The sequence below is a fragment of the Agelaius phoeniceus genome, chromosome 1 (genome assembly GCF_051311805.1).
Source record: "Agelaius phoeniceus isolate bAgePho1 chromosome 1, bAgePho1.hap1, whole genome shotgun sequence".
Classification (NCBI taxonomy): Eukaryota; Metazoa; Chordata; class Aves; order Passeriformes; family Icteridae; genus Agelaius; species Agelaius phoeniceus.
The window spans coordinates 88,353,614-88,374,732 of record NC_135265.1 but is presented as its reverse complement, the minus strand read 5'-3'; the positions used below and the strand labels follow the sequence as shown (position 1 = coordinate 88,374,732).

Here is a 21,119-nt window from a genome sequence, read left to right as displayed (position 1 = left end):
GTTAAACACAGCAGCAATTTTTATTTAAAATATTGGGAAAGTTCTGTCCAAAAAAATCAATACTACAGCTTAATTTTGTGCTGCTTCAGGAATCCTCTGGTAGTTTGTAGGCACAAACTCAATATAGGACCTTGATGGCCTGGTATGGGAGTGTTTATACACTGAATGACTGAATTACTTTACCTAGGAGTTCCTCATGAGGAAATGCTGCACAGTTTTTACCGAAAAGCATGTTACACAGTCATTCTAAGTCAACGCATTTTAAATGTGTTCTAAATATACACAGGGAAGTTTGTTTGTTCTTTTTTTTAAAAAAAGCCTTGAAGATTGCTAAAAGGAGGTAACACCTTCTTAATCCAAATGAAACGTGTTCTCAGGGGTACCCATTGAATTGCATGTGCAAACTTTCTCCACCCTGTTCTGAAGTGTGTTTGTTGTCTGAAATCTTTTTATGAATCCAGCATGCACTTAGAAGCTTCTCTAATTTGATTACAGGTCATAAACACTATCCTTGGATCAACTTGGGCGGGGACGGAGGGGAAGTCTGAGTATAGCAATAGGTCTTGCAGAAATTGCACTGATCTGAAGTCCAACATGGAATTGCTTCTTCCGTGTGCTGGAGAATTAATTGATACAACCTGGCTGAGGGTATCTTTTGATCATCTCTCTGCACGCCTTCCTCCTGTGCTTAATAAAGCTGGAAACCAGATCTTCCCTAGCAGGGCTCAGGCCTGGCTCTACACTCAGTGTATTTGGATTTGCAGAGGGATTGGCCTTGTAATAACCATAATCCCATGTCCTCTCCCGCAGGAACTACTGGGGGAATTGAAAAGCTGGTGACTCTGTGACACCACATCTGTAACACAAGCTGAAATATATCGCTTTTCAGCCCCAGCCAGGCCTTGGCATGCAAACTAATGACTAATATTGAATACTGAAATATGATACCTGAAATACAATACTGAAACTGTTGTCACTTTGAATATATTGTTTTAGTGTGGGCTTTTTCATCAAACTTTCATTTTCAGCTATTTTTCTCTTGTTGATGTGAGTCACAGGCAAAGTGAACAAAGGGATCAGGTTTTATAATGCATTTCTAAAGCTGGCAGTCAGGGGTTTGCATACTTAAAGGAAATAATTAAGTCCTTCTGGACCCTGTTATCATTGAACCCATGGGCAAACTGACCAAGAGGAGGATTGTTTTCTCACATTGTGGATGGCAACAAGGCATATATTATGGCCTGGTGCTGTAAAATGTCATTTTCTCTTCCTCTGAATGAGCACTGCAGAAGATGTCTTTTCAGCTTGCAAGAGAAAGAGTGGCAGAGCTTGCAAGTAATTTTGAAAATGGAACTTTAGGTGCAGGCAAGGAATGATCTGGGGAACATCAAAGGCAGCAGGGGAAAAATGAAACCGAGTATATCACCTACTTCTCAGGCATCAGAGTTGGTGAGATGGGGCTCTCTCAGAGAGAGGAGACAGTTCAGCGCTGCAATCATCTCTTTTGAGAGGAGAAATATTTTCAGTTTGTGTATCAAGCAGGCAGGCTTCTACCTATTTCAAAGGAGAGAAGTTTTGATGGACATCCATCTAACCTGACACTCCAGTTCTCTGGAAAGAGTGTTGGCAATTAGAGGTTTTCCTATTACTCTGCAACAGAGAACCAAGGAGAACAGACTTGCAGGGCAAATGCTGTCATTGCAGCATTGCTAATGGTAGCTAAAGAGACTGCTGGTGCCAGAGCTGCTACAGACCAGTATTAATGGACATAAATTAGGAAATGTAATTTTTTAAATTGACCTCAGACTCTGTGTGTTGTGCTTTGAAAGGGCACTGATCCACCAGGACCCTGGCTTCTTTTGTTAAGACAGAAATTTCATGTGAACCTTGAGAGCCAGCTTGAACTAACAATATGCACCTTAACCAAACTTTTGCTGAATTGTGAGGATGGAGATTTTGAACTGGTTCAGAATAAATACTTTTTTTCCTATGTTACAGCCAAACTGCATATGCTTAGAAAATCACAATGATCTTATGCTGCTCCCAAATTTTAGTATCAAAGAGCCTGCAGGAAAATCAGTTCTCCTTCCCAGCAGGCACATAAAAGGATGCAGCTTTTGGAAAAAAACAGTCCTAGTCAAATCAGATCAGAAAAAAACATGTAGAGAGGTGGGCCACACTTTTCTGTCTATCTCCTGCAGTACATGGCAAAGTAGTGTGTGGTGATCATGAAGGTGTTGTTTGGCTTTCCTTGCTTTCTACCTACTCTTGTACCTTGAAGTGACTGGCCAAAGAGTTTCCCTTTCTCAGTGTATGTGCTGTTGCTCTTGTTGCCACTGCATCACCAAAAGAAACCACAACAAACAAAAAACCTCAAAAAACCCCAACAGATAATTCAGTTGGAGTTCTTCCATTGGTATGAATCATTTCCAGTAATAAAGCTACAGAGTAAATGCTGTTCTCAAGCACTTACTAATGACTGCTTCATGACTGTGCTTTAAAGCAAAACAACTTACTTTCACAGAGCTGATTTCACAAGTGTTAATCTGAATTTAATTGTGAAGTTCACGAGTCAGGCCTCCCTCTGCAGATATGAGTATCTTGCTATGGAAGGTACAACTTGCATATTGCTTTTAATTTATGCATGTAATATACTTTCAGTTTTTAACAGGAAGAAGAGATTTTTAAAAAACCAAAAACCTTTCTTTTCCATCCAGCTTTTCTAAAGATGATTTTTTTTCCCCTTCAGTTAGAATCTTGGCAGATTTGGCACATAGATTAGTGGAGATAGTAGTTCCACAGCCTGACCCAATGTTACTTCTTTGTTTTGTGTTATTTTGCATAGCAGCTTTCTAATGGCTGTGGGATATTCCTTTGGGTTTGGTGGCACCTTATCTTCTATGATCTGTTGCCTGTATCTGTTCAGAAGCAATCTAGTTTGTCACTAGCAGAAGAAGCATTTATGATGACTGCCTTAATCATCACGCCCTCTCAGAACTGAGGAATCTGCCAATTTAAAATTAAGATAAATGTTGAGCTGTGGCTATGGGAACCAGTGGAAGTGCCCCTAGGGTTCCGTTTTCAAACTGCCACCACAATTATATTTCCACCATGAACATGCTATCTTTGTAGTGTGCTTGATTTTTTTTTCCATTTTCATCTTTCTCTTTCTTTTCCTCTTCCCTTTCCTCTTCATTTTCCTTTCATAGCAGTAGTAGTATGACCTTTATCTTTAAAACTATCAAACAGCAAAATCTGCATCACACAAATGATGTTTTGGATTACACAAGAACAGATGTTTCATACAAGAACAGTTTGGAAAACCTCTAGTTGCTGGCTTACCAATGTCTTATGCTGATGGATTATAAAAAACACTATTTCTTTTTTTTAACTGAGGCAATGAGAAACATCTTCTACTTTCTGAGTCACAACAAAAATGAAAGAATTAGCCACACCTAATTAGAAGTAGGAAGTACTGATCTAATGCAATTAAACTCCGGATAAGCAGCTAATTATTTATAAGTTACTTTTTCCTCCCTAAACCCATAACACTCTGTGCTGGAGTTCTAATGACAGTAGCTTACCTGCCATTACCAATTTCTGCAATTTTGTCTTCCTTAGAGAAGTAGAAATACAAATCATTAGTGAATCTCTAGTGCTCTGTAAATTGTGTAATTGCACAGTAATGGACTCAGTACCTAAACAGATGTCAGAGTAGCTGTTTCCTTTCATCTCTAGGGGCCAAGGCCCTGAATATTAAGGCCTGGCTGGCAAGCAGCAGAGCCAGCATCACGGTGCCTTCCAGCTGAGTCTTTCTCATCAGTAGGAATATAGGAGTCAAACAGGAAGGAAGAGCTCAGGAAAAAAATGGGTCAGGCAAACAAAAAGCTCAAGTAGAGGGTTTAGGAGAAGCAGAGTTTTACAGTGTTATGTGCAAAAGAAAGGAACTAGAAAATGAAAAGCAATGGATTCTGCTAGAAACTCTGAGAATGGTGAAGAGGAATGAAAGCAGCAAGGGAGCTTTGTGATTTCAGCATCTGTGTCTTCAGTACCTGGGGCTTTCTGAATCAGTAGTAAGGCTGATTTGAAGCAAACTTCAAGGAACTTGAATGTAAAATTGGATGCTGCTTCTGTATCAAAATTTCAAGCCCAGGAGGCCTTTGTTTGTTATTACTCATTTTCAGTTTCAATGGTTACATATAATGTTTGTGTCTCATTCTCTATTTCTGATTTAAAAGAAAAAACAACTGTGAAAATGGCTTTAAAGGTAAAACGACCAGTTTCCTGCTGTAAGTTGGATGAGTTGCCCAAGTATTGAAGTGAGAACCTGCCCAGAGATAGTGCAGAGGTTGCAAGTATGTAATTAAGAGAGGTCTTGCTGTGCTGAGTGATTGATTTTGTACTACTTTTACCTGTTAATACTGTGTTTGTGTTTTAAAAAGGGCAAAAATCTATAACCTAAAAAGAAGTCATTTGTGTAGCAATGGAGTTGGTTGTGTTCATGCTGGACTTTAAAGTTATGGCAAATTACTGAAAATTCACAAGACAGCATATTTTTTGTAAAGCATTAGCACACTTCAGAATTGGAATAGTTTAGAAGCATGAAAATTAAACAGTTTGGTTAATTTCTTTTAAAACAAGTTTTTTTCCCAAGGAATTTCAGCTTAGTAAGGATGGAGACAGAAAGGAGATTTTGTAAGATGGGAGCATATTGTTAAGGAAAGATAAATCCAGTGGATTGGCTTCAAGGCTAAAGGGATTACACCTTTCTAATCTGCCAGATGCAAGGCTGCTGTAGTTCCTGGCTTCACTGCCCAGGATGAGATGCTGAGCATTCCTTCCAGAGATGTAAATGCTCACTGAGCACCCACTCAGCCAGGCTTGCTGAGGAGCAGAGGAGGAGAAGGGCAGTACCTTGAGCAGCACCTGCATACACAAACAGCAGCTCCCAAATGTGGGGTAGCACAGAGCGCTCCATCCTCGATGCAAACAGAAAATAGGACTACAGTTGAGAAGATGCCCTGGACTGTGGTGATCAGAGCTTGACCAACCAAGCTGACTGACCAGCAGCTTGCTTGCATCGGGCTGGTCACTTTTCTCCCGTGCATCCTGAATTAAATTCATCCTGCACATGAATTCACCTCTTTCCTTTCTCTTGTCTCCTTGCAGGCACCCCTGCTTTTTCCTTGCATTGCTTCTGGTTTTGCTAAGTCCATACTCAAATGTCCCAAGGCTTCCAAGGTAGTTTGGACCTTACACAGAGTTACTGATAGAGTTTCTTAGCCAGTGCTGGCCTTGCATGGTTTTTCTCACCCAAGAGACCCTGATACTCCTCCTTCAGAGCTCTGTGATGTTTGGCCATTGCTCATGTATCCCTGCCATAAGTACCTGTGAATTCCAGCAGTCCTTCTGGGCATGCTCTATAGCATTTTTTTGGCTGCTTCTGCCTTAACCTTAATGTCCAGCAACTTCTGTCACATCCTGTGATTTCTCGTGTTCTCCTCTCCTAGCTAAGCCTCAGGCCTGTGCCTGCTCTCTGCACCCTTTGGCAGCAGTGTGATACTGAGCACAGTGGAGATGAGACAGGGATGTGCTTAGCTCACAGGACCTGAGTTATTTCATGAGATAAGTGGTGGGAAAAGCTGCACCATGGCTAGCAATCTGAGATCAGCTGCAGGCTACCTCAGAGGCCACAGCTCCTTGCTTGGCTTTGCTCCTGTTTTAACCTGAGCTAGCTTGCTTGGATTAGCCACCCCAACTTGTTTTATTTCTTAAGGACAAGGAAATTTGCCTTTGCCTCTGTCTAAAAGGGGAAGGCAGCAGACTTGAGGGAGGATCTTGTTGGTCTTAGAAAATTTTATGTCTGCTTTTCAGAGTTTTCTCATCTACAAGGACATCTGGGACAATGAATTTTTTTTTGACAGGTGATTAAATATCATTAGCTATTGTTAGTGTTAATTAAAAGCCTTTGTAAATGAAGAAAAGCACGCTTAGTTCCCCAGTGGGCATATTTTGCATGACAGTTTTGCAAGACTGTATTTTTTTAATGATCTTTATGCAGATAAGGTGAAATCTATGAGGACAATGTCTTTATCGAGTCAAGATTTGTTCCTTGGTATTTTATTAGAACATGCTTTGCTGCGGGCTTTATTCTGGTGAAGAATTCCAGATTAGTCTTGCTTCAAAACTTAGTTCAGCATCTTGTGTCCTACAGCAGGCTTCTGTCACCATTTATTAATATATTTTTTTCCCTATTATAATTTTCTCTTTCATTTCAAAGTTGTCTGGGAGCAGGCTGCTGGCTGCCTGCTCTGCTTTCTGAGGTGTCCCCAGGATTGGATGAGGACTGTGGATCATCCCTGGCATCAGGGAAAGAAATCTGCAACACAATTTTCCATGCCTTCCCTGAAGGAAGCAAATGGGCCAGCTGTGATGTTCTGGTGTCAGAGCAGAGCAAGGAAGTGTAACCACAATGTTAGCTTTAGTTACACTTCACACAGCTCAGGAAGCCAATTCTGGCCAGCAAAGAGATCTTGGTTACATAGTGCAGGAAGAAAAAACAACATAGGTTTGGTTTTAGTGATCCCAGTTTTCCTTTACTTAGGAATAGTCATTGCTTTTATATGTCCCAGTCCTTGGCTGCAAAATGAAAGTTCACCCTCTCTCCTGTTATTGCAGTCATCCTGCTGTGGTCTGTGTTCCCTTCTCATGTAATGCTGGGTCAAGTCTTTTGCTTCAGTCCAATAGCCCTGGCTATTAAGTGATATCCACACGCCTTCTTCCTATCCCCTCATTTCCTCTTCTTTCCTCTCCACAGGGACATTTTCAGAGAATGCAAAATTCCTTCTCTCTCTGTGCCACTTGCCATGCTTTAGCAAAACAAGTGGTATGTGAGACTCTAAGCATGATTAAAGGAAGTTTAGCTAACAGTTCATTGTAGTTTATTTGGTTGGGATTTTTTAACTGCTTTTGAAGCATGGGCAGGCAATTAACCCAGAGTCTACCCTCCATCTTCCCAGTAAAGGGAGATACTAAACCCAAAAATGAATGTTTGGCTTTGCATAGCTGTTAAGTTTCCTTCCCCTGGCTGCCACACTGAAATTTCACACGCAGTGGCTGCTTTCATTACATACACAATAATACACATATATGTTAACAGGCACTGCAACACTTCCCCTGGCTGCCATTTGGGAGCACATCTAAAGCCCATTTTGATGTTGGAGAAGGCATTGTAATGCTACGGCGATGGGTGATACATCTCCCAGCACATTCAGTACAACGCCGGCAGTGGGAATTTTTGCTGCCAAAACCTGTGCAAATCACCACCAGGCTTGCTGCGAGCTACAGATGGGGGAGGACTGAGAGCAGTTCTGAAGATGTTTGTGGAAAGTTTGAGGATTTTTAAATACTGGAAAATTGCAGTGGTTTGGTGCAGGAGGAATGTTCAAAGCAAATAGAGGTGGGTGTGGTAATTGTTGAAGGTTATTTATCACAACCAGACCTAGAAGCCTGGGATTTTCTTAAACCACTGTTTAGCTGTGGTAGGGAAGGTCTGAACTCTTAGAGTCATCTACAAGGCATGATAGTTTGAGCCTGCTTTCTGCTATTTCCCCTCCAACCTCCCCATGGAGAGGAGAGAAGAAAGCCCCACCATTTGCTCTCCAAGTGTATCTTCAGACAGGTGGAAGATGGCTAGAGGAAGAGTGGGGAAAGAGGGGCATGGGCAGGGTGCAGGAGTAAGCCTGCTCTGGGACACAGGTGCAAGGTGTTTCTGCAGGGCTACACAATTACATTCTAGAAGAGACTGAGGCTGGTAGCTGGGAGGATGGCATGGAAAGGCAATTATGTTTTTTAAAAAAACCCTTGTCACTCATGGGTTACACCAAAATGGGAGTCCTTGCATACCGGGCCTGTCATGGATGAGAGAAAAGCACTGATCAGGTATTGATCTTAGCACATCAGAAGGATTAGGGCACAGCTCAGGAGGAATGTTTGCGCGGTTAGGTAGGAGTAATGTGTTACAGCTGAGGCTGTGGGGCTGGAAACCTGGTCAGTTTAGGAAAGGACCTGATATTCTTGAACATCACATGTTAAACATGAGTCAACAATCCCAGACTATATTAAAAAATGTCATGTTCCAGTGTATAAATGGGAGTAGATCCTGTAGGACATGGGAAGCAACCCTTCCTCTTTGAAACATGTTTGCAAGGCCTCAGCTAGAATGGGGTGTCCAGTTCTTAGCACCACATGTTGGAAGCAGAGAAGGGGGCAGCCGGGTGGACAAGGATGGAGCTGTATATAATGTGCAACCTGTGAGGGGCAACTGAGGAATCCAGAGCTCTACAGATCCTGAGGGGATGAGGGGAGGTGTAAAGGGCCATTTTCAAAAACACAGGCTTCTGTGGTAAGAAATAAACCTCTTACTGTGTCTGTGATGGATGGGAGATAAAATAGTGGCTTAAATTGCAGTAAAGGAGACAGAATAAACAAAGAAATAAGTGTAGACATGCTGAGACACTGAAATTGATTGCACAGGAGGGTCATGGAGTCTCTGCTAGTGAAGGTGTTGGAGGTTCAGTTCAGGTAACATAGGCCCACATACTTTGGTTTTGAAGGCCTTCAAAAACTTTTCTGTTCCTTATTTTCCTATGTCCTCTTAACACTATTGTTGTGTGTGTGGATTCCATACTAGAGATATAGTTTGGTAAAGAGTAGGTAACTGCAGCACATGAAATCTAAGAACGTCAACTGAAAACAGCTTTTTGGGTAAAGTCTCAGGAGAGTAAAACTGAGACAGAGGACTAGTAACGTAAATGAAAACTGTGAAATAGAAAAGGAAGTTAGTAGATATGTGTTATTTGCCTTGTTCCTCAATGTGCTGCCTTTTTGGCCAGAAGGAAGTAATTAATGTGAATTTGAGGCTAAAGGCAGCACTAACCTTCTTGTGAACACTGAGTGGCCTTTTTGAAGGTTCAGCCTGCAGAAACGGAATCCTCAGGAGTGCTTTTTCCTGACTGAGGGACAAAGAAGAAAGGTTTGCTTCCTTTGCACACTTGCCTGTAGGGCTCTGCCTCATTTTCCTTGAAGGACAGGAGCTGTCTGTATAGGAAACAGCTGAAGCTTGTTGAGAAAGCCACACAAGTAAATAACAGCAGAGAAAGAGGAAATCTGCAGAACAGACAATTGATGTCTAGAAAGTAAACCAAAGGTATGACATTGGCATACTAGAATGGCCAGAAGGCAGGTGCAAGAGAAAGGATGAAAACTACTACCTGTCCACATAATGCCCATAGTCTGAAAGCATAAGTTAATGTCTGGGGAGCAAGTATCAATTCCTGGAGGTCAGGACTATGAACACTTTAGCATATGGTTAAAAAGTTGGTTCACTGAAAGTAGTGATTTATTTACATCCATAGACTGGGAAAGACACATGAGCATGTTTTCTATTCAGGTAAGCCAGACAGAAGCAACACATAGAAAGCAAAGTTAGCAACAAAAGGATGCATTGAGTGGAAAAGTGTTAAGTCTCTATATTTAAGACAGTGGAAGAAAAGTGAAAAATGTGATATGAGATAATAATAATGATGTCATCTTCTAGAAAATACAGTAAGATTCCTAATATCCCCCTAAAATATAAATGAGTATATAGAAAAGGGATTCAGACTACTTATGATATTTTTGTTTGGGTACTGTCAGCTTGTTTAGTTGGCAGGCTCTGGGGCTGCTGCAAGGCTTGCTGTTTCTGATTGTCCAGTAACTCCTTGGTCGTGAGCGTATCTGTACCACTCCCCAGCCTCACATGCATTGGACATGCAAGAGTTGGCTGACCCTGAGATAAGCTTGCCTTGCCATCTTCAGTTGCTGTCAGCCCTGGAAGAGTGCAGATGACCACGCTTTTACATGGCCGGCAGTTTGAACGTGGGATTTCACATCGGAGAGCGCTGCCTGGGTAGTGACACCCTGTCTGCAGTTTTGTGACCTGCTGTGCTCAAGGATTTCAGTGCATAGCTGAACATCAGCTTTGCTGGGCTAGCTCTTTACTTCTTTGATGTAATGCTCTCCCTGCACTTTACATTTTACATGTTACTCTCCTCTCTGGACAGTCAAGTAATACATGTAGAGGATTTGGTGCACATTTGCCCTTGTGCCAGAGGTCAATTCAGTTGGCTTGTTTAGTGTTTAGCTCCTTCTCATTTCAGAATGGAAGATACCTTGGGACCATAGCAGTATGACGAGTCAGTGTAAGGATTTGGTGTGATTAATTTTGAAAAGACCAATTGAAAATGTGCTAAACCAACCTGCCAGTGGGTGAAATGAAACTCCCTACATGTAGGACTTTGTGTCTTGAAAAAAAATGAATCAGATGGAAAAAAAAAAGATGTGCTGAGGCTCCGTCCCTAAACTCATTTCCCAGCAGGGTTTTAACCATGTGAACAAAACCACCTATCCTCTCAGTCAAAAAATGACACGCCAATCCAAGGCCCTTGAAGGGAAAGTGCAGGAGAGCTGCTACAATTAGTGTGCAATCTCATTAGCCTGTACCATTTTCCCCCTGTAGGCACTTGCTTGATTTGATTATAGTGGTATAGTGTAGTTTGAAAAGACAGACCAGTCCTGCATTATTTGAGCTCACAAAAGCTGTTCCCTGTGTATCAGACACCTATTTCTATTGTTTCCTTAAGGCAAAAAAGCCATCAGAAGTGCCTTTATTGGCAGTGGTTGCTTCATGCTGGGAACGTGCCAAGATTAATATACACAACATTCCCCTCCCCGCCTCCTGCTTTCAAAAAGTAACCAGCATAAAAGTATTATTCAATTAGTACCCAGTCAGAAACCTCATGTTATCTGAAGTTGTTACTAAGAAGACAGTGGTTATTAATGATGTACCAAGATGCGTGTTTCAGTAGAACTTTGGAAATTATACAGATGTGTTTATTTACCAGATGACTGGTTAATTTTGCTCTGAATCACTAAGTAATCTGCAGAAAACATATGTAGCAAGTATCTTAGGTATAATTTATTCATTGTTCCTATAATTATTCGGTTTGCCTTAATTTCAAGTTGTCAGGTTTTTTGGCTGCTGTTATTAATAAAAGCAAACTGAAAACCCATGCAGCTGAAGATATAATTTCTTTACCATATTTCAAATAGGCAGGGATTCATCTTTTGTTGAAATGGATTGATTTACTGCAACTACTGTCTATTGCACTACTATAGAATAAGTTAAAACCTTATAAAAATTTTAAGCACTCCTATGAGGAAAGCACATTCAAATCGTTTGCAATATCTATGTAGAATTATCTCAATCTTTTTTGGTTGCTGGAATGGAGAGAAAATATCACTTCTAGAAATACATCGTAATTTCAAACAATAAACTGAAACAGTATCAGTTAAGGCTAATGAAGAAAAGCAGCACTGTAATTTGTCATCTTTCAGTTAGAGATGATGACTTAAAATGTCAATGTGTCCCTGTTTGCCAGCTATTGCAGATTGATTATAGTTAATCTCCTAACTAAACACATGCAAAACCCCCCGCCAAGACCCAAACTGGTTATATCAGCACTGGTCCAATTCCTTTTTGACCAAGTGCTATTTTGTATGTTGTTATCTGTAAATTGTTTTATTTCTCAATTTTTTCCCTAAGTCAGAATTTTTTTATATAGCTATTTTGCATCATAAATTTAGAGACCTGAACATTCTCATGAATGTAGTTTTACTCTGAGACTGTTCCTTGGTCTGGTCTTCGGACAATTTCACTTTAAAAGAGTCACTGTTTTCTGCTTGATGACTTTCCTTTCCCAGGAAAGATTCTAGCAGAGATTATGTACTGTGTAAAATCAAAAATAGTTCTGATCTTAAAGTCATACAAACAAGCAGAGGCATCCTTTTTTCTCATCACGAAAATCTTGTGGAGATAGAAAACCATAAAGATTTGGGATGAAAAAATACTTTATTTACAAAAATGCTGTGGAATTTTTCCCAAGAAAGTTTTCACTCTGTCTCTCCAAAAGTACAATTGGTGCTACTGTTTACTGCTCTAATTTGAACTGGATTTATTTTGTAGCTATCCGTTGAACAACAGCGATCTGCATCCGTTCAACATTGAGGAGAATGGTGGAACTCCATACACCACAAAAATGGCTGCAAGGCACCACCACCACCATCGGCATCACCACCACCACGCCAATTACGGTGCCCTTGCTCCCGAAACCAAGGACATTGTTTCTGCAGTTCCAAATCCAACCAGTAAGTCCACTGCAGTGATTGTTATTTCAGTGATGTGCTGCTTTCAGATTTGTCTCGGGCAAGGAGGCAAAGGAAAGGAAAACAGTGTGCATTTCAGTTTTCCTCCTTGAAGAATGTGCTTCCTGTTATTATTTGCTAGCTTTGTAGCATGTGCAAATGAGACAAGATTTGTAATTTCCTTGGTTTGCTGCAGGGTTGTGGGATTTGGTGTTAGTTGGGTGTTCCATAGCTGAACAAATACCCCATTAGTCACAGATACTGACTCTCTAACCACTTTTTGGCACAGGCTCCTTTTTCATTGTTACTATTTGTTTGTATAGTTTCACAAACCTACCCTCATCTGCTATTGTCTTTTGCTGATCGGTCCAGCTGGCCCTCAGCCCTCATTGTTTGGATCTTGTTTTCATGTCTGGGCACAGGCAGCAGAAATTTTGGAGCCCTGGACATACCGCATCTTGCTCTTAGTTTCGGTAATCGGAATAATTGCAAGCTTTAGCAACCAAGACTGGAATATTTTTGCTTCCTTAGTGGAGAAATTCTTGGCCTGTAGAAAGCAACGAGTAGAGAAGTCTATCCATTCCTGATGCAGTCTGGGGGAGTTTGGGTGGAAGACTCTGCTACTGAACGTGTACAGGCATTTTTAAGGGTATGGAGCTTGGCCAAATATTTTACACAGGAACTGGAAGAGAAACATCCCTGTCATTGAGCATTGCTCTCCAGATTTACAATCTCTGCACTCTGTAGTGTGTCAGATGCTGAAGCTGTGTAAGAATGGCAGATGATGGGCAAAACAAAATATGATCTATTATACTCCTTGTCTCTAGGAAATGATGAGTTCTTCCCTTGCCCAGTTTTTGCCTTCATAACTGTAAATGACCCTGAGATAGCTATCCATTGTGGAATCGTTCACCCTGGTCAGTTAATCTGATAACTTTCAAATTCCTGAAACCAGGGTCTTGGACTGTACTGGGCGACCCTGACTGTAAGCTGTCCCACCTTAGCAGTATCGCATAGGCACCTATCTGGACAGGCACTTTAACCAGACTCTGTTTCAGAAGATCAGAAACATTTTCTTTCATTTTCTTTCCCCAAGAGAGTGCGATAGTTTTGAGGTATTTGCATCTCGGCCCTGCTGTGCAGCCACGGCCACCCCTCAGGAGGGGAGTGCGGGCTGTGCGGATGTGGGGCTGTCCCGGCTGGCCCTGTGCGGGCTGTGCCGGTGTGGGGCAGCCCCGGCCCTTTGCGGGCTGTGCCGGTGTGGGGCAGCCCCGGCCCTTTGCGGGCTGTGCCGGTGTGGGGCTGCCCCGGCCTTGTGCGGGCTGTGCCGGTGTGGGGCAGCCCCGGCCCTTTGCGGGCTGGGCCGGTGTGGGGCAGCCCCGGCCCTTTGCGGGCCGTGCCGGTGTGGGGCAGCCCCGGCCGGCCCTGCCCGGGCTGGGCCTCGGCCCGGCACCCCCAGGGCCGCCCCGCACGCCGGGCTGAGCGCTGGGGGGATGCTGGCACGGCTGTGCTGGAAAACCTCTCCTGGCTGTCAGCCTGGCACCGTGGGAGGCGGTGACCTTTCTGGGGGGTGTGCCAGCCCATATTTTCCTTTCCCAAATTAGAGCTGAAGCATGCCAGGAAATTCATTCAGAGCCAGCTATGCTGCTGCTGATTGTCCTGACCCAGGAGGCACTGCCGGCCCTGCTTCCCGCGGCCCCCTCCTCGGGGCTCCCATCCAGGCCACAGCTCCGTGTCAGACTCCCCTCCCGGTGCCCCAGTTCAGTCCCCGCAGTGCTGCTGGTCTCCAGCCCCCCACCACCCTGCCGTGGGCCCACCTGCGGGACAGGGGGTAATGAAAGAAACAGCAAAAACCACATGGTACAGGGTGTTTATTCCAGCACTCTGTCTCCTCTCAGGTCACACAGCTCTCCTGCTTCTCCTTATTGCAGAAATAACCTTAGGAAGAACCTAGAAGAGCACAAGGGCAAACATCAGGAGCAGTTCTCTTTGTGCTCAGAGAGATGAAACTGGGGCCTGGGAGGCTCCATGTCCTGCCCCAGACATGAGAAGAGTGAGCCCTCTCCCCCAGACTGACCCTGGTGGTGGGGAACAGCGTCCTTGGCCTGTCTGGCAGCTGCCATGCTCTGACAGGGACTTCAGAAGCCAAGGCGTGTATGACACTTGTTGGTGGAGACAGATCCACCTTTCTCTTCACTTGGTCCGCTGAACAATGCTCCACACTATTTGGTGCAGAAGAAGAGAATCAGTGCTGGTTCTTGCCTAATGCCAGTTGCACCAAATGCCAATTCCCAATTTCTCTAAGGGAGTGGAAAGGGATGGGACACCTCCAGGGGGAGGCTGTGGTGCAGCTGTGCTGACTGCTCCCAGCTGAGCTGTTTAGGCAGCTGTGCATGCAGTGTGCTGAGTGTCTTTGTGCTGCTGTGCTGCCCCACTGCAACCCATTGCTGATCCTCTGTGGCACCTGTGCATTCAGCTGGAGGTGCAAAGCTGATTTCCCTTGAGAAGCCAGTTCATGGTTATATCTGGCATGTTCATGCTGTGAGAGCAGTGGCAGTTTGGGTAGAAGCACTTCCCTTAAAACAGAATCTGACTTAATAATTTGCAGCTTGGGGTGATGGGTTTAAGTGCCTTTTCAAGGTTGGTGCTCAGGGGACTAGGGTTGGTTTGTTTTTAATGGTTTCATTAAAATGCTGCTCAGGCTATTTCAGCTGAGAAAACTCTTGTAGAGAGCCTGTGGTAAAGGTTCACAGTGCATGTACTGAAATGGTTAGGAGCATGCTGGCCATTGGCCGTTTATGGAGGACATGGCACAGTGTGTGGGCCAAGAAAAAATCAGGCAGAGAGGAAACACTATCAGCAGTCTGCCTCAGGAACGTGAGGACATGGGGGACTGATGTCTGGCTCCAGGCTGTGTGGAAAGGCCAGTGCTGGGAAAGTGTTTCTAGGAAGTAAGTGGTCACTAAAATGGGGATGCTCTCAGGAAAGAGGGTGCTTGTGACCAAAATATCTTAAGTGGAAATGCCTGAAGAGCAAAAAGATCTCATGGGGCAAATAGGCTGTCCTAGGAGAAACTTCCCCATAAGGCTGACAGAGGTGACACCAGTACTTAACCTACCTTGTGCTTTTCCATGGGACCACAGGTGTTTTGTGACTTGTTCCAGTTGCTATGGACTGCACTCATCACTGAGCTCTGAGATGGTTTTGAATTCATCTGAAGTGGAACATGGAGTGACCCACTGATATGTACCCACCATCAGGCTGAGAGGGAGAAAGCATATGCCTTTCTTCCACTTATATCTATTCTGAGAATTCCAAAATTCCAGGGCAATTAGTGGGACATAGGCAGGAGAGAGGGCAACAACAATGTGCCCAGCCAGGGTTCCTTTAAATACTAGTGCATGTTTCCCAGCAAACATACAGCACAGGACTTTGTTACAGAAACAAACAGAAAACAAACCCGGGCCAGATCTGCCTGATTTTTCACATTCCAAGTAATTTGTCTGCTTCAATTACTGGAGGAAGTGAAATCCAGTGAAACAAATCTGACGTGCGTGTTTATGAAGGCAGCTCAGCAGAAGATGTTGTTTTCCTGCATTCAGCCTGATCCTTGTACTCACAATGCTACACCTCACCTCAAAGCTAACATCACATCTTGTGGTGCAGCACATCTTCCCCCAGTTGTATCCCAGAGCCCCAGTCACACTCTATGCAACAGCAGTCGGCCTCACAGGGAAGAGAGGGTGAACTGCTTGCTGAGCCTAATTGGCATGGCAAGGTCGTGCATGGATTTCCAGGTGCACATGAGCAGACTCACCGGCAGCAGCTGGGACTATCACTGGGAGCAGATGCCAACACGTAGGCAGTGCAGCTCACAGAATTTTTATGACAGAAAATGAGGAATGGGAAGAGGGGACCCAGGTTGCCTCTTGAACTCTGGGCTGAGCTTGCAGGTTATCACTTCAAAAACAGGCATCCTTCACTCCTGAGCAGCTCGCTACAAAAGACCTTGCATAACCCTGAGCATAGAATAGTCTAACACAGACTGAGTTTCAAGCTGAAAACAGAACTTTGAAAAACCACAGTGCTGCCAGATCATTTCTTGGAATGAAAGCCTGGGTTTGCCAAGACTTAATGCTGACTCAGGAAATTTATGCCTTTTGTAGGAATTAATTTTTGCCTTTTCTTTTGTTTGTTTTTGAGGTTGGGTTAAAAGGCTAAACTGGCCTGCTTGTCTTCCAGAGCTCTCCTTTTAAACAACCAAAAAAAAAAAAACCCAGCTTAAAAATCAGTTTAAAATAGTAGCAAACTTGAATAATTTAAATAAGGCACTTTCCCCCCCTTTATTTTCTTTCTTAGGAGGAAATTAGAATGATTTTGTTTCTTAAAAAAACTGCCCATCATCATGACTGATTTTATGGCTGTGTTAATTTATTCCCAGGGTATCAGGCAGTTTCACTGTCTTGTATGCACAGAAGCAGCTGTGATGTGAGAAATGCTGAACTCTGGCATCACTAACTTGTGATGAAAGACCACCAAGAGGAGGTCAATGATGATATTGTAACCCTTTCTAGGACTTTATTACCTCAGGGTCTGATAATGTTTCACTAACACCAAAAAAAACAGCTTTTCGCTTATATCCCTCTAAGCTGGTTTTAGCAATTTGTCTCTAGTCAGCAAAGCCCTTAATGTATATTTAAACAGCTGTAGAATTAGATCTTGAGTGAGTAATATTTAATATTCTTAGGACAGCTTAAGAACCTGATCCAAACCAAACTGCAGTCAGTGCAACGTTTTTATTGATTTCAGTAGGCTTTGAATCAGACTCCACAGAACTGGATTGTTCCCAACTGTTATTATCTAGAATCCATGGCAAGAAGAAATATGGGAGGACACAGAGATTCATTTTTCTCAGAGTACTTGCATATATATATATATATATATATATATATATATATATATATGTACAGCATCCCCAAGATGATGACAGAGACCTTTTAGGGCTGTCTGAAAAAGTATTTTTTCCTTGTCTTTCTGTGTCAGTGGCTTGCTTAAAATCTCTGTTGACAAAGCACAGCAAATTCCTGACAACAGTCTTAAAGAGGCTGGCATATAAATAAAGATGTCTGAGAGAAGCCAAAAGCTATACTCTGATCTCTTTACACATCACATGCCTTGAGAGTGGCACCTTGGCTGCATAAATAATCCCTCTGGTGTCAACTAAGTTTTAGAATATAGAGGGGGTAGAGGCGGTGGGGAGGTAAGGAGAGAAATATCTAGCCCAAAGCTGGCAAAAGCTCTGCTGAAATGAAAGGATGGGTGAGAAAGAGGAGGGGGAGGAATTGTTTGCTAAATAGAAGAAGGCAAAATGACCCAACAGGCATAATTATGAAACATTTTAGAGGGTCTTACAGAGAAGATGCTTTGCCAACCGCCGTCTCTTCAAATGCAGTTGAGTGTCTTGCTCTGAAGTTCTTCTGTAGCCTCCCTTCAGACTGTCTCTTTTTCTTTCTTTCTTTTGGGCATCCTTTTAGAACTGAGCTCAGGACTTCCCCTTCTTTATGATGAAACTTCTCATCTGAAGAAAATAGAAACGGAGAGTGTGAAGGTAGTTGGACCATGGCCAGCCCTGCACGTCAGCATGAACAAGGTATAGCATATACATATATACTTTTACATATACATGCCAAAGCACCTTTGTCACTTCATATTCAAAAGCTGCTGCTTTTTCACCTCCAATTCAAATCAACATTCATCTTCAACTGTCTTGCTTTTTAATCACCTCTCACCATCTTCTTATGGGACTGGGATTTGGTTTTTAGATTTAGCATTTCAATCAGCTTTGCCTTTTAAAATTTCAGAAGCTGCTGCAACAATGTTATGCTATAGTTTTAGTTTAGTTGTGAAGAGTTAGTCATCTAGGCAGCCCAGAGCTGTAAAAAAATAACAACACTTTAAGTGATAAAAAAAAATCTTGTTTTTCTACATGAGGAGTCCGTGTTATGCCATAAACTCCCCCTGGCATCTGATGTTAGTGGGTGTTTTATGAGACAGTCTTTGCAGGGGTGGCCAAACAGCCATGTCCTGCTGTTTCTGCCAGAGATCAGCAAGTCAGTGGCTCCTCATATCCATGTGAGGATAAATCCGCTGTGCCTGAACTGGGATCCCTTGATCTGAATCTGGACCAGGATCTCTGGTTTGCAACCACACAGGTCCTGAGCTGGACCCTGTGAAGTCAATCAGAGAATTGCCACTGTTCAAAAGAGATGGGTCCCAGCCCCCAGTGACTCTGTACAGACCTTTTTAAAAGAAAAGTGGTGTTTTGAGAGTTTTTTTGTCAGCTTGAGGAAGAACTCAACTAAATTATTTTAACTTAGTTTTGCAAACAGCTTTTTGTTATTGATATAGCTTCCAAAAGTGTTAGGGAAATTAAAATCCAAGGGAACATGACCAAGTGTACCAAAAATACAAGCACAAAGGGACTGTATATATATATATATATATATATATATCTATATAGCAGAATCTTTCTCTTCTGTGGATGAGAGATTCCAGGAGATGGAAGTCAAGGCTAAAAATCAGTGAATCAGTGAGCCAGGTGTTTCTAATGAGACAATTAAATACTGGAATTTTTTTTCAGCATTACAGTTAATTGAATTTATTCTATAATGGAAGGGATTTGCTATCATTAAGACTTCCTTGAACCATGTTCAGTGTTTGTCATAGGATTGTGGTGTAGTTCAGCTATGGACTGAGGTCCTTATGCCTTATTAATGTAGTCATGAGGTGTCATGATTTTTGGAGATCTCTCAATGAACAGAGGAAGGTGGAATGGAATATTTTAGACTTTCTCCCAAATCTATTTGGTTTTCACCTGTGAGGGGTTCTAATTTTGTCTGGCTCAAGTGGGAATTAAAAAGATAAATCATAAAGTCAACAAACTGGGGTGAAATGGGAAAGTAGTCACCTTTCATTCCTATGTGCATTTCTCAAGTTCATCTTCTAGAAATATTCTCAACTGGTAATAAGTGCAGCTTTTTATAGGCAAAGCTTGTTAGGCACTGACATAGTTTGCAAAAGGAAAATTCTCCATCACAGACTCATCCAATGAATACCCAGGTCCTGTGATTACTGATGTTCTATCTGAACCCCAGCAGAGAACATTCACTCAGATGTAATGTCCAAAACATGCTTTAAGGGACTGTCCTACACTATTGAGCTCACTGAGAGCTGAGTTTGTCATATTTAAAGGGCCAGAGTGAAGATGTGAGAGGACTCCCTCCACACTGACCACAGCGCACAACTGGGTAAACCAATCTGACCTGTGCTGCACAAAAGGTTCAAAGATGTGATCTTAATGGTACCCCTGTGATCTTGTGATTTCTAAATGAGTAGATTTATGTTCTGTTTTCTTAAACTGAAAGCTTAAAACACTTTGGTCCTGTATCCCGCCATACTGGGAAAGTAATCCAAATATTGTACCTGCAACTTCTGCCTGATCTCTGATCCTCTTGCTCCTTCATATTCACTGCAAGTCTTGGAGGGAGGACTAAGCTCTTTTATAATTAAAGGTTTTCTTTGGCTTGTCCTGACAGCTCTAGAATCTTGTCCACAGTCATATGGATTATTTATTTAAGGACTAATTAGCAGAACCCAGTATCATAACAAGTCAGAGCTTCACAATAAATGCAGCTGCACAGTAAATGCAGCCTGTGTCTGCTGTGATGAGTCTGCCATCAGTCAAAGTTTAGCTGATGAAAAAGTCTTGTAATGAGCACCAAGAGCTGCTAAATGCTTCTGTTTCTGGCAGAAGCTCAGCAAAAGGCAAGACTAGAGACATGGGCTGTCTAATGAAAACCCTCCCCTGGCAGTCATAGAGGGTTTGGGTTTAAGAACTGGGCAGCATTCCCATGAACAGCAGCTACCATGTGAATGCAAAAGAGGCCAGCCCTTCAAAATTTATTAAAATTACTGGTTTTAACAATCTGAAAATTGTACATACTCTTGAAACTGGCCCAGAGTCACCACTGGAAAGCATTTCAGTGATCCAGCCCTACATTACAGGCTATGGGTTGTGACCAACAAATCATTCTGAAGTTCTTTTGGCCTTTCGTTTGTGGTTTCTTCAAGCACCATTGTCTGACCTAGATTCTGGTGAAATGTGTATACAGAGCTCACACAGCTAAAACAAACAAACCACAGGTCTCTGAGCTCTGAGCAGAGCCTGGAATTGCCTCATCAGATGACTTCTCCAGTGAAAGAGAGAGACATGCTGCAAATATTGGGCTGAAATGCCATAGAGCACTGCCCAGCAGAAAGGTAACAGGGCAGGTTAGACCAGATTGAACAACTCCAAAATGTGACAAGAATTTTTAACTGAGAGTGAGGTCTTCAAAGTTGCTTTGGTTATGGTAGTTAGCTAGCTACTCAGTCCAGCAGCAAACAGGTTTCAATGAGTGTTCAGTGTGTCTAGTTTCTGGCAAAAAACTGAAGCTTTAACTCCTCTCCTGCACCACTCCATTGATTTCTGGTCTACTAAGTGCTTTTATGGCCTACTCTTGCATCCTCCAAAATATTATGCTTAAATAAAACCACTGAAGCTGTTACAAAGCTGTTTCATTTACTCTATTTCTGATTAAAAAAAAAAAAAAAGGAATGATTTCCACATCTGTTGTGGAGTCACAGTTTTCACTCCCTCCCTTCTTGTTGCTAATTGTTATTTTTTTCAAGCAAAGTGCTTTCAGGCTGGAATTTGTCAGGCTTAATAATCGACCCATAGGAGAATTAGCAAGAAATTGGGTAAATTAGATTCTGCAGTTAATTAATTTGTCTGCTACAGCAAACTTTGTCTCATGGGAATGATGAATGGATGTGTC

At 42.6% G+C, this 21,119-nt stretch overlaps 1 protein-coding gene across 6 annotated transcripts in view; it reads left to right on the top strand.

The window, feature by feature from the left end:
- EPB41L4B (erythrocyte membrane protein band 4.1 like 4B) overlaps positions 1-21,119 on the top strand; it is a 194,022-nt gene that overhangs the window by 108,894 nt on the left and 64,009 nt on the right. For all 6 annotated transcript variants that reach the window (XM_077182841.1, XM_077182826.1, XM_077182821.1 and 3 more), the window contains 2 exons: positions 12,065-12,246; positions 17,778-17,893. In XM_077182841.1, coding sequence (XP_077038956.1) covers positions 12,065-12,246; positions 17,778-17,893 — 298 coding nt within the window. The remainder of the gene's footprint in view (positions 1-12,064; positions 12,247-17,777; positions 17,894-21,119) is intronic.